The sequence below is a fragment of the Canis lupus genome, chromosome 9 (genome assembly GCF_011100685.1).
Source record: "Canis lupus familiaris isolate Mischka breed German Shepherd chromosome 9, alternate assembly UU_Cfam_GSD_1.0, whole genome shotgun sequence".
Taxonomy (NCBI): Eukaryota; Metazoa; Chordata; class Mammalia; order Carnivora; family Canidae; genus Canis; species Canis lupus.
The window spans coordinates 47,793,039-47,812,680 of record NC_049230.1 but is presented as its reverse complement, the minus strand read 5'-3'; the positions used below and the strand labels follow the sequence as shown (position 1 = coordinate 47,812,680).

The following is a 19,642-nucleotide window of genomic DNA, read 5'->3' as shown; positions in this document are numbered from 1 at the left end:
CCAGAGCCACCCCAGGTGGGTGTGCAGGGAGGAGGATGTGGAGGCTTGCGTGGAGGGGACCAAGGATAGCTGCCCATGGCACCTCTGTTGGCCGATGACTCCATTCCCCTGATAACCATCTTGCCAATGAGCATTGTAATTATCCCATTTTCATGTGAGGAAGCTGAGGTGCAGTGAGGTTAAAGGTTATCCAGAGCTAGAGCATGTGCAGGCACAACATAGCCTGGCCCGGGTTCATCTGAGGCAGCACCCTTCCCCAGGGTGGAGAGTCTGTGTGCCTTCTGTCCACTCCTTGTAGTGAGCCCAGTCCCTGTCAGGTCCCCTCCTGAGCTGACAGGACTGTGCCAAACTAGGAGAGGACAAACCTCCAGTGTGTCCTCTCCACCTTCCCCCTCCTGTGATGACTACTGAGAAAATTAAAGCCACCAAAGGGAGTGTGCACTGTCCCTACCCCCACACCGCCCTCCTGGCTGCGCCTGTGCCCTTGAGCTCAGCCATTTCGTTTGCAGTGGATGAGTCAAGGCCAGTAACCCCCACCCCCACCTTGCATTCTAGTTCCTGTTCTCATCTACCCAAAGATGTCACACTGGAAATTCTGCACCCTGCTTCTTTCCCTGCCTGTTTTTTTTTTTTTTTCCTCTATTAGATAATTTGTGTCAACAATGAACATGGTATTATCTCTCCCATCTTTAGAAAGTTTTCTTCCCCCTCCATTTGCTTCTCTATTTTTATTCTTCCCTTCCTCACAGCCAGCTCCTTGAGAGACTGGTCTGTATTGTCTATCTGGTCTCCTGTTTAGGCTGCAGTTGGGCTTCCCCTGCAGCGCTGCTGGAGCTGCTCTCATTAAGCTGTGCAGGGACGTCCACATGCTCGGCCCTTACCATGGCTATCCACAGCTCAGTCTTTCCTCAGTTGTCACATCCTTCTTTTGTGTTTCTTGTTCTGTTTTCTCATGTCTCCCACCCTCTGAATGTCACTGTTCAGTGACATTTCAGACTGTTCTCTCTGCAACCGTTGTCATTCCTCAGACTGTTCTCTTTGCAACCGTTGTCATTCCTCCTATTCTCATGGCTTTAAATACTGTGACTTCTAACTTTGTGTTTTTAGTGCAGGCAGCCTCCTGAAGACCTGCATTCTCCTGTGAGGAGCCACGTGAGAAAAGTTATTTACTGTCTCCACTTGGAGGCCCAGTAAACATTCCAGAGGTTTACTTGCCCAGACTTGATTGCCAGATGTTCCCCATGATACTTCCCAGAGTTGATTGCCAGATGTTTCCCATATTTCCCATCTCCATCAGTGGAAACCCTGTTCTTTCAGTTAGTCACTCAAGCCAAAACCTTTGGAGTCATTCTTACCTCCTCTTTTTTCTTTTCTTTACCCCAATTTTGATCCATGTCTCGTCTCTTGTCATGTCTTCTGACTCTGCCTTCAAAATACACCAGAATATGATCACTTCTTTGTCTTCAACCACTGCCAGCTCCTGGTCCAAACCACTGTATCTTGGGCCTTGACTAGATTGTTGCTGTAGCTTCTGATCAGTCTGCCTCTGTTCTTGTCTGCCTTCAGCATAACAGCCAGAGTGATCATGTTACAAATCAAACCAATAAAATTAATAAACTGGCTAGACCGATCAAGGAAAAAAGAGATAAAAATAACCAATATAAGGAATGAGAGAATACCACTGCAGGTCCTAATGCCATTAAATGGGTAGCAAGGAAATTTTATGAACAACTTTCCATCAATAACTTCAACTTAAATGAAATGGAAGAAGTCCTTGACACCAGCCATCAAGTTCAATCAAGAACAGAGAACATGAGTAGGTTAAGAAAAAAAAGGAAGAGATAATCTGAGTAGCACTATATTTATTACAGAAATTAAAATATATAGTTAAAAGCCAAACAAACAAAGAAACAACAAAGCAAATCCCAGGCCCAGTTAGCTTCATAGGTGAAGTCTACCAAACATTTAAGGAGGAAGTAATAATACCAATTCTATATAAACTTTTCCAGAAAATAGAAAAAGAGAAGGTATTTTTCAACTTACTGTATGATGCTAAAATTACTCTGATACCAAGATGAGACAAAGACATTATAAGAAAAGAAAATTACAGATCAGTATCCCTCATGACTATTGGCACAGAAATATTCAACACAATTTTAACAAACTGAATCTAACTATACTTATCTATTTGCTTGATGACAAAAGTAAGGTTTATCCCAGAAATGCAAGTTGAGTTCAAGTTTAAAAATCAATCCATATAATTTAATACATCAAAGAAGTAAAACTACATGACCATCTCAATAGATGCAGAAAAAGCATTTCACAAAATTAAGTATCTATTCATGATTTTTAAAATTCTGCATCAATCTGATCAAGGATACCTATGAAAAACCTTCAGCAAATCATACACTTAACAAAGAACGACTGACTCCCTTTCCCCTAAGATCAAGAACAAAGGAAGGATTTCTACTGTCACCATTCTTGTTCAACATCATACTTTATGTCCTAGCCTTTGCAATAAGTTAGGAAAAAGAAATAGGAGTCATACCAGTTGGAAAGGAAGAAATAAAATAGCTCCTAATAACAATTTACATGATTATGGAGAAATCTGAAAGATTGTAATAAATAAAGTCAATAAAATGGAGGCATCTGCAGGCCAAGGAATGCCAAAGATGGCTGTGAGCCACCAACATCTAGAAACTGGCAAGGATGAATTCTTCACTAGAGCATTTGGAGGAGGCATAGTCATGCGGACACCTTGATTTTGAGCTTCCGGCCTCCAGAACTGAGATAGTACATTTCTCTTGTTTTAAGCCATTTTAAAAAGTTACTAAAACTAATACACAATAATAGCAAGGTCACAGGATACAAGGTCAATACACAAGAAGCAAATTATTTCTATATATTAGCAATTAACAATTGAAATGGGAAAAAGTTCCATTAAAATCACACCAAAAACATGAAATACTTCTATGTTGCTGGATAACTCTAAAAAGTATGTATGTGAAATTTGTATGTTGCAAATTTCAAAACATACACTGAAAGAATCAAGACCTAAATAAATCAAGCACTGCATCATCTTCACACATTTGAAGACTCCATATTGTCATGATGTCAGTTCTTTCCATACTGATCAATAGAATAAATGTTAACTCAATCAAAATCCCAGCAGGTATTTAGGTAGAAATGTACAAACTCGTTCTAAAATGTATGTAGAAAAGCAAATGAACTTGAATAACAATTTTGAAAAAAGAATGAAGTTGGAAAACTTACTCTACTTGAATCAAAAGACTTTCTATAAAGCCTGTTAACTGAGATGTGTGGTATTGGTGACAGGACAGAGACATGACTCAATGGAACACAATAGAGACTCACACTCCCATTGCCAGTGGATTTTTGATGAAGTTGTAAAGGCAATTAATGGAGAAAAGATAATTTTTTCAACAAACGGTACTGGAAAACTTAGACTGCTTTATGCCCCCCCCGCCCCAAAAGAAGGGAAAAAGCTTGACATTTAGTGTTTTTGCTTGGGCTGCCATAACAAAATACCATAAATGAATGGCTTAAACACAAAAATTTATTTTTCACAGTCTGGAGGGGGAAAGTAAATCAAGGTGCCAGGAAGGTAGGTTTCATTCCTGGCCCTGTTCTCCTGGTTTGTAGGTGGTCACCTTTTCATTGTGTGCTCACATGGTCTTTCCTTGAGTGCATACAGAGGGTGAACGAATTCTCTAGTGTCTTGTCTTATAAGGACACTAACTCTATGGGTCAGGGCCCCACCCCTATGACCTAATTTCACCTAATTACCTCCTTCTAGGCCTTATACAATCAAAATGAGCATTCAAATTTCAACATGTGAATGAGGGGAGCACCCAGTGCAGTCCATAGCACATACCTTCCACCTTGTACAAAAATTAACTTGAAATTGATCATAAACATAAATGCAAATGTGAAATTGTAAAACCTCTAGAAGAAAACACGAGAAAATTTTGACAATATGGAATTTGACAAGGATTTTTTAAGACACAAAAAGCATGAGCCATAAAAGAAAAATTGGTATATTGAACTTTATCAATATTAAAAACTTTTGCTCTTCAAAAAGACATTTAAGAAAATGAAAAGACAAGCTAAAGCAGTGGTGAAAACATTTTTGAAACATATATCTGATATAGGATCAGTTTAGAATAGATAAAGTGTCTCACAACTTAGCAATAAGAAAATTTAACAACCCAATAAAAATGGGCAAAGATTTGAATGACATATCACCAATATATATGTATATATATATGGAAGGCAAATAAACACATGTAAATACACTCAATATCGTTAATCATTAGAGAAATCCAAAATGAAGCCACAGCACGATAACACTACATGGTTATTATAATGGCTAAAATACTCTTTAAAATGATCATAATAAGTCCTGGTGAGAATGCATATTGTGGAATTCTTGTGATCCTAGTTTTGGCAGTTCCTTACCATGGCTCAGCCATCCCACTCCTAAGTTGGAAGAAGAGAAAACATATACCCACATAAAAACATATATGCAAATATTTACAGCTTTATTTCATAATCACCTCAAAATGTAAGCAACTCAAATGTTCAAAAATGGTGAATGAATAAACTGTGGTGTATCCATACAGTAAGATAGTACTCAGCAATCAAAAGAAACAGACTCCTGATATGTTCAGCAACATGGATGAATCTCAGATGGATTATGCTGAGTGGGCAAATCCTACTCAAAAGCCAATATACCCTGTGATGTCATTTGTGTGATATTCTGGAGAAGACAAAACAACCAAGATAGAAACACACCAGTGCTGGGATGGGATGGGATGGGATGGGATGGGATGGGATGGTAGGAGGCCAAGGGGTCAGCTGCAAAGGGAGCACAGAGGGACTTTGGCAGTGGTGCAGTGGGTGTACCATGTCTTGATCGTGGGGGTGGAAACATGGCTTTATGCAATCACCAAAATTTGTAGAATGGGATAACTGAAAAGGGTACATTTCATTGTATGTACGTTAAACCATAGTAAATCTGATGCTTAAAAAAATCAGTATTTTATCTGCTTAGCACCCTCCACTGCTTCCCCTCTCAGCATCTACTCCTTGCACCACACTCCCACCTCCATAACTAGGCTTTTGTACTTCCTGGGCCCTTTCTGCTTTCAGGGTCTTACACATACCTCCTTCTCGTGAGACCTTTCCTAACTCCCCTGTCCAAAATTGCAGCCCTCCTCATAGTTCTCATCCATTCCTACTTGGCTTTTTCTTCATCCAACACACTGGATTTTTTGCTTACTGCCACTTTGTTGTTGATTCAGGCCACATGGTGCCGTGAAGGCAGCTCTGTTGCTTTTGTTCCGTCACCCAGAACAGCACCTGGCCTGTGGTGGGTGTTCACTCAGTCCTCCTGAACAAGTGGATGAATGGGTGGGTCAGCAGCTGGACCGCCAGGGCCCACGTGCACATGTCTCTGGGCAGGTGCCATCAAGGGGGCTCTGACAGCTCCCCTGGCACTGCTTTCTCCTGCTTTGTGCTTCCTGCTAGTGCCATCCTTGCCCCATTTCCCCCCATATAACACCTGTCCCTGCCTGTTCCCCGAACGGGGCTCTGAGACGGCTCCTAACATGTCTCCCCCTCCACACCCTTGTCTGCCCCCACCCCAGCTGGCACGAAGCAGCATCAGTGTGATGCAGAGTTGAGGAAGGAAATTTCCTCTGTGTGGGCCAATCTGCCCCAGAAGACCCTGGATTTACTGGTGCCACCCCATAAACGTAAGTGAGGCCAAGAAATTCCCCTTGTTCACCCCCTTTTTATATCCCACCCAGAGGCAGACCCGAGAGGCCTGGGCCAGGGTAACCTCATTACTAGTCTATCTAGACTTAGTTTCCACCTGCAGGGAAGATGGTCTTATAAGTGGGTGCATAGGGCCTGTGGGAGGGGATGGTCACCCACATTACTGGTGGGGGTTATACCTCAAAAAAATCCAGAGAAAATCAGGAGACTCCTATAGTTAGTGGTAAGGTGCTTAAAGATGAAACTCCATGCCTACTATATTGGAAGAAGATAAAGGGACCTGTGGGGAGAGTCAATGCACCTCCAGGGGGTATGCGCTCTGTGTCCAGAGGCACCACATGGGGACCGCATGACTTTGGCCAAGCCCCATGCCCCTGCCTGAGCATGTCCAGGAGTCCTCGTAGTGGGGGCTGTTTCCTTGCCTTTCCTCCTCTACACTCCATCCTGTTTTCTCTCCCTCCAGCCGATGAGATGACAGTGGGAAAAGTGTATGCAGCTCTGATGATATTTGACTTCTATAAACAGAACAAGACCACCAGAGACCAGATTCACCAGGCCGCGGGAGGCCTGTCCCAGGTACCAGGTTCCAGGATTTCCGAGAAGTAGATCTCAGGCTCTGCTACCCGCCCATTGTTTGACAGCAGGGAGAACCCACACCCTTCCTGGATATTGCACAGCAGGAAAGGAAGTTGAGAGGTTCTTGCTGTGGCCTCCCCTCCCCAGCTCCAAAGTCAGAAGCTCCTTACAGCCTGTGTGCTTTGCAATGGCTGCTCTCTTGATGTACTGGGGGTTTCCTGACTTGGAGAGCTGGTGTTCAGGAGCAGAAGAAAAGGGGCTGAGAGCAGGTGACCTGGAGATGGCACTTTTTTAAGTGGTAGAAGAAAGAAGTTGGAAGACTACTAGAGGAGGTGGTTTGGGAGGTGCTGGGAGAACCCGATTACCCTGCGCACAGACAGGGATCAGAGAGATTCAAGCTGAGGGGTCCAGGATCATGATTTCTTCCACTCATGACTTTGGCCTGGCTTGGGGTCCCATCTTCCTGATGTCATGCTTCAAAGATAACTTTCCCACACAGCCAAACCATCAGTGACCCTATGTAGACTCTAGAAAGTTCCCTGGTGTTCAGTGCTTACAGGAACATTCACCCATTGTGGGATAGGAAGTTTCTGATGCCCACACCACCACCCTCCATTCCCCTGTCTGTTGTGGAAACCCATACATACCCCCCTCCCCTGTTGTGGAAACCCATACATACCCCCACCCCCAAGCCCTGAAATCTCCTCAGAATTCCTGAGAATTCTGGTCAGTCCGGGGTTCATGCAGCCTCCACCTGTGAATTCAATTTGATGAGATGAAATCTTTTTACCATTTGTAGTTGGATGTGGTTCCCAGATTTTGTAGGTAGGTAAACTGAGGCTCCAAGAAGTGAAATTACTCTCCTGATGTCATTCACAGGCCAGGTTGCAAGTAAGCCCCTTCCTGCCTCATGTGAAGGGCTGGGTGCAAGGCAGAAAGAGCCCCAACCTGTGCTGTGGGGTCAGGCCAGCTTTCTGACACAGCTGTCTCTGTCCTCAGAGCTCTTCTTCTCTGCATCCCTTCTGCAGATGGGCCCTGTGTCGCTGTTCCACCCTCTTAAGGCCACACTGGAGCAGACACAGCCAGCTGTGCTCCGAGGAGCCCGGGTTTTCCTTCGGCAGAAGAGCTCTGCGTCCCTCAGCAATGGTGGGGCCATGTGAGTACCCAGCCAGGGTGTGTGGTACAGGGAGGGGGCAGGACTCCTGGTTTCTCTACCTCCCAGAGAGGCCGCCCGCAGGCAGCACTCCAGGACAGGGAGCTCTCGGGTGCCATCACCGTTTTCGGAGACTGGCTCCACTGTCCACCCAAATAGTTCACTGTGCTGCCTGAAAGCTATTCCTGCCGGCTGCTGGAACGGGCTGTGGTGGACTCCAAAGCTAATTCCTGGGTGCCTCTGACACTCAGTGGGTTAGACAGTTAGTGATTCCCACTGTTACTTCCCCATTGTGCATGCCCATTTCGTTATCTGGTGAGGAGCCTCTGCTTCTTCACTGACCTTTGGTGCCTGCTGACCACTGAGAAATTACTTGTTTCCACCTCATTCCCCACCCTATTCTGCTGATTGGCCTGTATGTTTTCTAGTCTTCCTAACTCCTCTAAGGATTTTGCCTCTCAGATCTCCACTCTGGTACTGATTTTTTAAGCGACTGCATTTTGTAAATAAGTTGGCAATGTCTTTCTTACCTATCCCCTAATTCTTGCCGCAATAATTCTTGGTAATGAACCACCTAAAACCAAGTGTGGTGAAGTAACAGTCACCTATATTGCACCATGTATCGCTGAGGGGTGGTAGCAGGCAGGCCTCCCCTCAGCCCCCCGCCTCAGCAGCGAGGGTCCCACATCTATGAACATCGCATGGCCAAAGCAAACCACTTGCTGAGCCCGAAGGGGGGCTTGTTCTCTGCCTCATCCAGCAAGGGCTGAGGTAGGGGCCTAATACCAGACGGGGCACAGTGTGCATGGTTAGGAGAAAGATTTCTTCCTCTCCTGTACGTGTTTTGGATGTTCTTTTTTGAAGCCTGGTGATGGGTTTTGGGCTCTTAATCAGGTAGGTTTTGTTGAGTAATAAATTGTCCTAACTTAGTGGTGTTACCTTTTACACCACTGTTGGTAAGTGCCCAGCTTGGCAGCTCCTTGGGCCTAGGCCTGGGCTAGCTCCCCTGGGGCTGGTGGATCAAGGAGATGTCTTTTTGGATTGATCTAAGCCAGGTTCAGTTTGGGAAAATGAATGTCATTTATTTTTCTTGTTATAAGTTTTATAAAATGAGCCACCACTCCCTTTTATTGCAAGTGAGCCAGGTCTGATCAGCCTGTACCAGGCAGTCAGGGCATTTACTGAGCCACCTAACAGACAGTGCAACTGGCTGCATCATGTAGTGGCCGCAGGGCTGACAAGGCCTGGAGGTCCAGCTTCCATTTTCCCGGCTGGGCCTCCTCTCAGGGCCACGGCAGCTCCAGACAGCATGCTGCAGAGGAGAGGCTTGCAACTCTAGGAAGATGGAGGATGATCTTCTCAAAACCCCAGCAGTAATTGGTCTTGTCATTAGTGTGGCCATCTGAGGCCATCAGGCTCCAGCTCTGAGCTCAGGGTGTGATCCATGCCATGCAACCTAGATGACTGAGAACAAGCAGTAGCCCAGACAAATGCTAGGCAGTGTCAGTGCCACTTGGGAGACAGACACCAGCAGCGTAAGGATAAGCAGATGGGGTGCATGGACTGGGGAAGGCCTTCCCCAAAATATGACAGTTGAGCCTAGATCTGAAGTGCAGAAAGGCCTCCATGGCTGGAAGTTGAGGAAGCAGGGAGGTGGCGGTGGATTTGGAGGGGTGAGAAGCAGGAGCAGCTCTCAGGGCTTGCTGCGTGCCCACAGGGGCAGAACATTCTTACTATGCACCACGCATGCTGTACACACGTGGCCTCATCCTTGCCAAGAACTTGCTCCCAAAGCACATGGGAGACCTTGTCGAGGGCTGAGGAACCTGCCGGATATCCCCAGATCAGAAAGTGGTAGGCTCAGACTTCCCTCAGAATAGTCTCCGGGGCCCTCTCTGCCCACCTACTCTGAGCCCTGGCAACCCGGTCCATATCCCTTGCTGTGTGGCCGCTTGGGGGTACCTGCACTTGAGGGGCTTCATGCCTCTGGGCTTCTTCTAGCCCAGAGCAGAAAGGGCCAGTGTAGCTTCCGGGCAGATTAGAGCCAGGTCCTTGGTGGGCATTCTGTGGCCCACAGACCTCTGAGTCAACAGGTAATCCTCTGTTCTCCACAGACAAACCCAAGAGAGTGGCATCAAGGAGTCTGTTTCTTGGGGCACTCAGAGGACCCAGGAGGTACCTTGTGAGGCAAGGACACCCCTGGAGCGTGGCCACTCTACAGAGATCCCAGTGGTGCAGCCAGGAAAACCGGTGAGGGCTCCTAGGCCTGGAGAGCCAGGCTGGAGATGGGGGTGAGACAGGGAAGGGAGTGAGACGGGTTGGTGGGAGATGCAGGAATGTGGGGTGGGAGGGGGGAGCCTGGAATGGGGGAGAAGGTGAGGGTGGAGTGGGGGCTGGTGTGACTGAGGGCTGCTGTATGCCCAGGCTGTGGATGTCCAGATGCAGAGCATGGCCCTGAGAGGTCCTGATGGGGAGCCCCAACCTGGGCTGGAGAGCCAGGGACGAGCAGCTTCCATGCCCCGCCTGGCTGCAGAGACTCAGGTGGGTGGTCTGGGAGGGTCAGGGTCATGGGAGGGTTGGGGAGTAGGGGATGAGGAGACCTGGCTTGGGAAGGGCTCATGTCCCATGCCAAGGCTCCCACCTGCACTGCAGCTGGACTCTGCCAGCCCCATTGGGCACCCCCAGAATACTGTGACGGTCTCAGGAGGTGCAACCAGAGTCCTCTGAGGCCTGCCAAGAGTCCCCACCACCCACTTGTGCTCAGCCTCCTGTTGGGGCACTGGGGCCTCCATCCCCCAGGCCTGTGTCCGTGACCCAGCCTTTCCCTGTCTCGAGGATGTACCTCTTCCACCCCAGCCCACACTCCCCACCCACACCCCCCACCAAAACACACGGTGCCCTCACATCCTGGGCTTCCTGTTTCCGCATCGAAGCTCTGGGGATGATCTGCCCTGTTCTTTCTCTGGACACTGGAGACGGCAACACCTATATCCCGGCTCCTCCAGGATGCTTTGACTACTGAGCAGGATGCTCCAGGGCAAGGGGGCTGTGGGCCCTTTCACAAGGACTCAGAGAGGGGTCTGCAGACCTGAGACTGTGTTGGGGGGCCCTGCTTTCACTTGCTGGGAGGGTTAGGGGCTTTAGAAGGGCATGGCCTGCAGGCTGGGGCGTTCAGTGCTTGCCTGGAGCGGACCTTGTCCCTGCCTCCTTCTGTGGTTCCTGGTTCTGCACATTTTAAATGACTTCGTTCTCTAAGCTTGTCTCTGCCTCCCATTGGTGGTGGCTCCTGCCCTCTTCCCCTTTCTGACCCTGGCCAGCTGGGCGGTCAGCCTGAGGACACCAAGTAGAAGGTGGGGGTCAGCACTTGGAGGGCCCATTTCCACAGGTCCTCATCTCAGCCCTGGCCCAGCAGAGCCATCACATGCAGCCACCCCTTGGGGTTCTCCCAGCCAGGCCCACAGCCCCCTTCCTGGTATCCTCCCTGTCCCCCGGGCGGCCTGGCGCCTGCCTAGTCTGGCAGAGATGGGCAGCACCTTATGCAGTGTACTCTGGGAGGAAGGGTGGACCTAGGTGGGGAGGACCTTTCCAGGGAGAGGGAGGAGCCTAGTGGTTCCTGAACCCTAGGCCCTCAGTGTGGAGCCTGCTCCAGGCCCCTCTCTCAGGCTGCACACCAACCCTGATCCTGCCTGCAGCCGGCCCCAGACGCCAGCCCCATGAAGCGCTCCATCTCCACCCTGGCGCCCCAACGCCCCCATGTGGCTCATCTCTGCAACGCAGCCCTGGACCGAGCACCAGCCAGCCAGGCTGTGCCCCACCACCACCACCGCTGCCACCGCCGCAGGGACAGGAAGCAGAAGTCCCTGGAGAAGGGGGCCAGCCTGTCTGCAGACACAGATGGTGGTGCGTGCGGGGGTCCCTCAAATGACCAGGGCCTGATGCAGGGGTCTGAGACCCTCTTCCTTTTTGTGCCTCTACCATACAAGCATCCTTGAGTGTGGGGGCGGTGGGTCCCAGGCCTGGTGGTCAGGTGGTCAGGGGTCACCTGCCCCCTCACCTCTTCCCCTGGGTCCCGCTGTTGGCCCTGGGCACCAGGTCTGGGGTGGGGAACTGTCTCCCCACGTGGGTTGCTGTGCTGACTTCTCCTCTTCCTGGCCAGCACCCAGCAGTGCTGCGGGGCCAGGGCCACCCCTGGGAGAGGGGCCCGCAGGCTGCCGGAGGGAGCGCAGGCAGGAGCGGGGTCGGTCCCAGGAGCGGAGGCAGCCCTCTTCCTCTTCCTCGGAGAAGCAGCGCTTCTACTCCTGTGACCGCTTTGGGGGCCGTGAGCCCTCACAGCCCAAACCATCCCTCAGCAGCCACCCCACGTCACCGACAGCGGGGCAGGAGCCAGGACCCCCGAGACCGGTAAGACAGGAGTTCTCACAGCCCCTTCTTACAGCCTCTGCCCCCACCCCATCCATGCTCCAAATCCTCTCATGTCCGGTTCCCAGGCCCCATCTGTACGGGATCCCCCCTTCCTCCCCTTTTCCTCCCCACCAAAGCTCCCCTCCCAACTGCCCTGGACTGGCCTTTAGTCTCTCCTCTCCCTGGGCTATGCCTGTCCCTTTGTCACCCATGGTTCTCTGACCACCACCCCAGGCCTAACGGTACCATCTGCCTTCACCCCATCATGTGCCCTACCAGTCCCCCCTCCCAGGGCACCTGCCTCTCTCTGTGCCCCTCACCCCCACCTCCATGGTTCTCACCTGCACTGGCCTCTGATCTGGTCCTTTGATATTTATTTGCTCTGTTCTGTTTTATGTAGGGTGGTGGTTCAGTGAATGGGAGCCCCTTGTTGTCAACATCCGGTGCTAGCACCCCTGGCCGCAGTGGGCGGAGGCAGCTCCCCCAGACTCCGCTGACTCCCCGTCCCAGCGTCACCTACAAGACGGCCAACTCATCCCCTGTCCACTTTGTTGGGGCGCAGACCAGCCTCCCCACCTTCTCCCCTGGTCGGCTTAGTCGTGGCCTTTCTGAACACAACGCTCTGCTCCAGAGAGACCCCCTCAGCCAGCCCCTGGCCGCCAGCTCTAGAATTGGCTCTGACCCTTATTTGGGGCAGCGTCTGGACAGTGAGGACACTGCCTGCACTCAGCCTGAGGACACACTCACCTTTGAGGAGGCTGTGGCCACCAACTCAGGCCGCTCCTCCCGGACTTCCTACGTGTCCTCTCTGACCTCCCAGTCCCACCCCCTCCGCCGCGTGCCCAACGGCTACCACTGCACTCTGGGACTCAGCTCGGGCGGCCGGGTTCGGCACAGCTACCACCACCCTGACCAAGACCACTGGTGCTAGCTGCACCGCCACCGCCACGCACCTGCTCAGCGGGTGCGTTCCAGTCGATGAGTTTTATCATCCACGCTGGGCTCCCGGGGACGCTCAGGGGCACCGAGGCGGGGGCAGCAGCCCCTGGGAGGAGGGGCCCCGCCTTTGGGGCCAGTTGGGGGGAGGCCCCACGGCTCCCCCCAGCCCCACCCCGCCCCCACCTCCTCTTTCACGCTGGACCAATTCCTGAAGCCCTTTTAGAGAGGGACGTAGCTCTCTCTATCCCCTTGTATGCTGCCTGCCGGGGTCTCATACCACAGACCCTACACGGGAAGTGGCTGCATGTGCTGCGTTAGGACCCTGCCAGTCTGAATCCTGTGTGGTGGACCCCAGCATCTGGGGTGTGTGCCTGGAGCCATTTTTAGGAGGTCTGAATCTTGTGGAGACCATCCTTTATCCAAGTGTGTGGTATGGAGGACCCTGGGGTGTTTAAAAGTTTGGCAAGATGAGACAGAGTTGGCGGTAGATGGCCGCAGCCTTGGGAGCCGGCCTGTGGCTCCATGCAAGTCTTGTTAGTGCCCACAAACATGCCCAGTATTGCTCTTTGTAGCTGAAGCAGCAAATGGACACCGGAAATACACTCACACACTCTCTATCCTCTCCCAGATGCCGTCAACCCCGACAGGGACCAAATCTGGAAAACATTCTTGCTGTTGGTTTTGGTTTTTAATCACAACACCCTTCCCTCTTTTGTCAATTCCATATACTTGATTTAGAAAAAAAAGAGAAAAACAGAAAAATAGGGAAGGAAATCGTAATATAACTTTAAAAAATCCAACCTATAGGAAGCTCTCAGCTCTTTGATGTGTGTGTGTGTGTGTGTGTGTGTGTGTGTGTGTGTGTGGCTTGTGTGAGGAGATGCTCTTGCATCAGCCTGGGTGGTCTCCCGGCTCTCCTGGCTCCTGCCGCTCTCCACCAAGTGCCTGACTTCCGAGCCCTCTCGTGCCAGGCTCCTGGGGGCGGTGATGTGAAGCCTGCGTGAAGCATGGGTGAATCCTTGGAGCTGGAAACGGTTCCAAATACCAACCAAGTGGAAAGCTGGTGTCCGTGAAGAACACTCATGTAACATCCAGGGGGACGGTTGTCTTGGAGACAAAGCAACCATTTCCCTGATTTCCTCCCACAAGTGGAAGGGTTTTCCTGGGAAGTCACAGAGCAGTGTAGAGCGTGTCCTTGTATGGGGTGTTCTCAGTGTGTTCTACATCTGAATCTCAGGGACGGGATGCCTGCCAAAGGGGGCATGATGTCTGTTGTCATGGAAGTTTCTTTTTGGATAATGCCAGAGAGGGAGAGGTGGTGGGAAGAGGGAGGGTAGAAATGTCGGGGCAGGAGGGAGGTCCTGTCTGAGGAGATGCCAGCACTTGGGATGTCCTGACCAAAACGGGGTCAAAAGCTGGAGGAAGCCACAGGGCAAGGAGAAGCTTGGCTGCTGCGGCTCTAGTGGGAGCATCTGAAGCCCTGCGCTATCTGTGGCATGAGACATGGGAAAGCAGGAAGTGAAGGAGAAATCCAACCTCATGGCCGCTCTCAAAGGAGAAATGCCATAGTTGGGAGGCTGTGCATAAAATGCTGGGAGACCCTTTGTTTTGTGAACAAAAGGAACATTTAGATGATTAGATTTTGGTGCATCCTCCATGTTTGGAAATGTCAGATGATCTCTTGGCTGGATCATGAGTGTTCTCATTGGCTTTTACCCCATGACTCATCTTAAAGAAACTTGGCCTGTGCTGTGTGTGTGCGTTTCTCCATGTGGAGGTGTGTTCCAGTGAGTGGATGTCGTTAACCTATAGGGCTATGCAACAAAAGACACACATTTAATAGAACTAAATCACATAAGACCGCCACCTGTTCTAGGGTTTCAGCATGATTGTGACCAAACCATTTTATAGAATTTCCTTACTGGAAGGCACAACACTCTGAAACTTCAAGATTACAGAGTATTTTACTGCAATAGGAGATAATAACTGGAATGGTATCTCAGACTGTGCATGAGATCGCTGTGCTCCTGTTGCAAAGCAGAAGGATATGTATTTTGATACTGATGTTTCATCTCTGGCCCATGTTATTTTGAATGTATCCATTCTGTGCAGAACCATGGCTGCTTCCCAGGCCATGTTGGGTAGAGAATCACTGTTCTAGCCCCACACAGTCTCACCAGTTTGTCTGGATTCTTCTAGACACTGGAATTGGTGAAAACTACAGGGAGTGGGGGGAGGAGAAACTGTGTCTTGTTTTCCTGACTTCGGGTTTTGTTTCTGTATCGTCTCTTCTCAGCTATCATGTTTCCACTGAGATCTCATAGTGAGTTGCCAAAATTGAAATGCATTAACCAGTTGTCTGCATCTGGACCAGTCAAGCAGTGGCTGTAGTTTGAATAAGTTATGTGTGCATGTAAAATATATACATATATACATATATACAAGTATGTGCATGGAAATGTATATCTTCGTACTTTTTGATACAATGTACTCATTTGTTAATTTTTAATTATATTTGATATAAATCAAAGGTTTGTTGCAAAACTTTATATTTAAGAACAGTGTTAAAAAACCCAAAAAGAAGTCCCAACCATGCAACACAACTGGGACCTGCTTTAAAACAATCCTGTGATTGACAAGTTTGCTGCCTGAGTAATATTGAACACCCAGACTTTGGATTCTGCTATTGTTTCTACAATGACATTTTGTATGAATCAAAGTCCTTGGATTAAAATAAACTTAGCAAAAAATCAAAACAAATGCCACCATGCTGCTGGGTGTTGTATGCAAGGGGTGTGGGAGTCAGCAATCTGTGAGTCCTCGTGAGGCCAGGCCACCTCTGTGGGCATGCAGGCAGGATTGCACAGCCAAAGAGATCTTGGGAGAAAATAAGAACCTTCTAACAATTTTTCAGGCCTGTTCATGATGCAAGTGTGGATTAGCCTGAGAATCTGGGTGGGGTTGTGGACAGGGCCAGGATTGAGATCGAGGTCAGGGTCTGGATCAGGGCCAGGGCCTGGGTTAGTTTTAAGCATAATTGTCTTTTTTCTCCCTCCTCCATCTCTCTGGGCCTTCAGGATAGATGGACTAACCCAGGGTCACACATGAGTCAGAGGTGAGCTGGAGCATTGGTTTTCTGCACTTCACTCCTAGGCTCTCACAGAAGAAAAGTGAAATGTCCCACCTGTTCCCTGTTTCAGATCCAACTCAGCCACAGTCAAAGGTGGTAGAGGGCCTCAGAGGTTATAAAGGGTTCTTCCACCCTCCCACCTGGGAAGGGTGCCGCTGCCCACACTCTGCCTGGGTAGCCCCAGGTTTCAACACAGCCCTGACCCACAAGGGCACTCAGTAACATGTATGGCTTTATGCAGAACTGGCTGCAGTGGCCTACCCGCCCCCATGTGCAGCCTTGGGGGGGGCCCTCCTGGCACTGGCTGGATCCTTCGTTCCATCTGAGTAGTCAGTAGTGAACAGTCAGGAGACAGGATAACCCTTGGCTTCTGACCATCCAGGGAGGCACGTGTGGTCCTCCAGCTCAGCCCAGGCAGGGTCTTGACAACCCCCAAGGCCAGTTACTGAGCTCACTGTGCTCCTGGCAATGTAACAGGTCCATGGGCACATCTGTGTGGTTGAGACAAGCACCTCCTCCCTCGCTGTCTCTTAACCCTACAAATGTCAGATGTGGCCCTGGCTACAACAGCTATACAACACACTGGCCCCTGCAATCCTGTGGCCTCCTAACGGTGATGTAAACCTTTGACATGCGTACTTGTCAATAATCAAGGATATAGGAATACCTGTGTCTCCCAGCGGGCAGTTTCTCACTGAGGCTGCATGGTTTCGGAGAGCCACAGGCATGACTCGGGGACTGGCCTCCAGAAAACCCATCATGTGTGGATTCGTGGTGTGGAATAATCCTAGAGCCTCCCACTGCTTTGCTGAGCTATAATTTCCTTATCATCCTCACATGTAGTCTCTGCTCTTTGTAAAGGAGAAGGAAGAGACTGGAAAAGGAGCCAGTTCTGTGGGGATGGGTGATTAATGTGGTCAGCGAGGGTGGGGGCAGATGTGGCTCCTGGGCTCCCTCCTCCCAGGGACACAAGTGAAGTCTGTGGGCCTTTCTGTCTCTGAGACACAAGGGCCCAATACCCAAGGCAGGAACACCGAGTTCACACCAACAGCAAAGTTGCTTTTTTAGCAAGTGGAAGAGCATCTTGCCGTTGTGGGGGGACAGGAAGAGCACTAGGTGGGCGGCTACGGTCCCTGACCCTGAGTGAACTCCTTCCTTCCTTCCTTCCTTCCTTCCTTCCTTCCTTCCTTCCTTCCTTCCTTCCTTCCTTCCTTCAGCTTTAGATTCCACAGCCATGCAGGCAGCCACCAGTGATGTGGAATCTACTGCTTCCTCAGCCCAGCATCTGTTCTCATATCCACATCCAGCATCTCAGCTCTTCTTTGGGAACCACATCTCAGCTGCTTCCCATCCAAACAGTTCCAGAGGGCCTCACTTTCCACCCACATCGAAGATGGGCATATGATCCAAGTGCACCCAACCCCACACTCCATCCTCTGGGTGCCCCAATGGTTTCGAGGATGAGAATATGACCCAAGCCAGGCCAAAGACACTTAAAGCCAGGACTTTCCATGGAACCCAAGAGAAAGAGAAACCCTTCCCAGTAGAATGGGTGGTGAGTCGGTGTCAGCCTGGAGTTGTGGGAGGCCCCAGATGTGGTAGAGAAACTGTGCCTGTGAATGGGGCCACCCCAGAGCACTTAGCAAGATGGGAGGTTGAAGACGGTCTAGGTCACATTGTGAGAGTGGACCTGCCAGGTCCAAAACCACTCTTGCCTCTTGCAAGTATTAATTTATTTCTATCATTAAAAATATTAATTTATTTTACTTCCACGAGTGTGCCCGGTCCCTTGCCATCCAGAAAGTGCCAGCCGACACATGAGGATCAACAGTCCTGAGGCTCCCTGCGCCCTGTGTCATCACTGGGTGGGGCATGGCCCCGGAGGGGGACAGGGAGACAATGGGTGGGTCAGGTCTCAGGGGAGCTGCAGAACAGTTCTGTTCCTGTTCCTTCCCTATCCGTGGAGAGGAAAACTGCAGAGCAGTGAGAGGAGAACCAGCAGGAAGAGGCCCCTGGATGGCTAATTGGTCTGCTTATTTTTTCCCTTATTTTAAGGTCCATTTTGTTAATGTGCATTTTTATTAGGGTGATTTCCTAATCACCACATTTCCTCTAGGCTTCTAGTCTGATGCAATAGGTTTCTCTTGTTTGACTTTTAATTTCTACTTTCTTTCTATTTTTCTTCAGAATTGTCACAATGAACAAATATGGCTATGTTATTATTTCTTAAGTCCATACTTTATTCAGCTTCCCTCTGTTGTACCTTTTTTGGCTCCATTGTGGCATGCAGGGTGCCACATGACATGGTCATCCTGTCTCTTCAGGCTCTCCTTGGGTGGGACAGTCCCTCAGACTTCTCTTGTTTCAGTGACCTTGTTGGTATTGAGGAGGACTGGTCAGGCATTTTTACATAGACCTGCATTGGGATTTACTTGTTTTCCTCATGGTTAGTCTGGGTTTGTGGATTTCAAGGAAGCAGATCACAGAGGTAAAGTGTTCTGTCATCACTGTATAACAAGGGAACACTTGTCACTGTGGGTGTTCCTGTTGGTCACCTGGCCGAGGCAGTGGCAGTCAGGCTTGCCCACTGTGAGGTTACTCTTTCCCATGTGCATCCAGTGTGTCTTCATGAGCAGGAAGTCACTGCGAGAAGCCCACACTTTAGGAAAGGGGAGTTAGCTCCACTTCCTTAATGGTGTCTGCATCTATTATTTGGAGTTCTGATCTATTAAATAGACCTCTGTTAGGAGAGGTCTATTCAACCCCAATTGTAAGAAGCCTGCATAATCCATTAATAAAAAATACAACTGAGTAATTTGCAAGATCACATTGGCTTTATTGAACAATTCATGAATTGAGCGGCATCCTATCTAGCAAATAGAAAGGACCTCCTTTGAGCTGCATAGAAGGAAAGGCAGAGAGGGAATTTTTAAAAAGGAAACTATTAGCAAAGGATGCATTATTTTAGTCAGGGTTGCCCTCTTAAGGGGAACAGAAAGGACCATTCAGTACATTTCCCAGGTTGAGTGGTCAAAGTTACATAGATGTGTGCATGTGTGAAACTGCAGTGAGGTTAGATAGTAAGTTCTGGTTTGCTGACCTGGGTCTCCTAACATAAGTGACTCCATTTGGGGCCTGTGGCCTCTTTTCAACAAATCATTTATTTTTACCAGCGCTTTCCATTGGTTCCTGCATTTCATGGGCATAATTCCATCTTTCTAGGCTTTTTTCCCCCTTGTACTTCCTTACTTTCTGATACTTTGAGATTATCCTGGCTCCTATATTTACTATCTTAATTCTAGTACCAGCAATATCTTCAAAGAGCCCTGACACCTTTTATTAGGGAATGGTATTAAAGTCTTGTCTGTGGGAACATAGTGGGCTCAGTGGGCAGTGCAAGGAAATATATGCATGTATTCCCACCTATGTAAACACACCTAATTAAAGATTTCTATGTGGAACTGTCTGTATCAATAGTAAGGTAAAGATGAGTTCGTGCTGATGTCTCCAACCTGGTCTGTCATCACATGGATATTGCGATACTCTCTCTTTGCTAATCTGTAACTTTCTACTCAATGGTGACAAACCTGGCTCTCACCACCTGCTATTTATTTAATTCACTGCTCCGTTCCAGATTACAGATG

General features: G+C 49.3%; 1 protein-coding gene and 1 long non-coding RNA gene across 2 annotated transcripts in view; one reads left to right on the top strand and one right to left on the bottom strand.

Moving 5' to 3' along the window:
• The window catches only part of CACNA1B (calcium voltage-gated channel subunit alpha1 B), a 193,285-nt gene extending 180,425 nt beyond the window's left edge, over positions 1 to 12,860 (top strand). The window contains 8 exon segments of the mRNA XM_038548580.1: positions 5,670 to 5,777; positions 6,263 to 6,375; positions 7,404 to 7,531; positions 9,643 to 9,778; positions 9,953 to 10,069; positions 11,221 to 11,428; positions 11,685 to 11,929; positions 12,330 to 12,860. Coding sequence (XP_038404508.1) covers positions 5,670 to 5,777; positions 6,263 to 6,375; positions 7,404 to 7,531; positions 9,643 to 9,778; positions 9,953 to 10,069; positions 11,221 to 11,428; positions 11,685 to 11,929; positions 12,330 to 12,860 — 1,586 coding nt within the window.
• On the bottom strand, positions 8,618 to 12,749 carry LOC119873340. Its single transcript, XR_005364791.1, has 3 exons — positions 12,677 to 12,749; positions 12,271 to 12,445; positions 8,618 to 8,992 (listed from the first exon to the last, which is right to left on the bottom strand). It is a non-coding gene; the product is annotated as an uncharacterized LOC119873340 (long non-coding RNA).
• Positions 12,861 to 19,642: the final 6,782 nt, after the last annotated feature.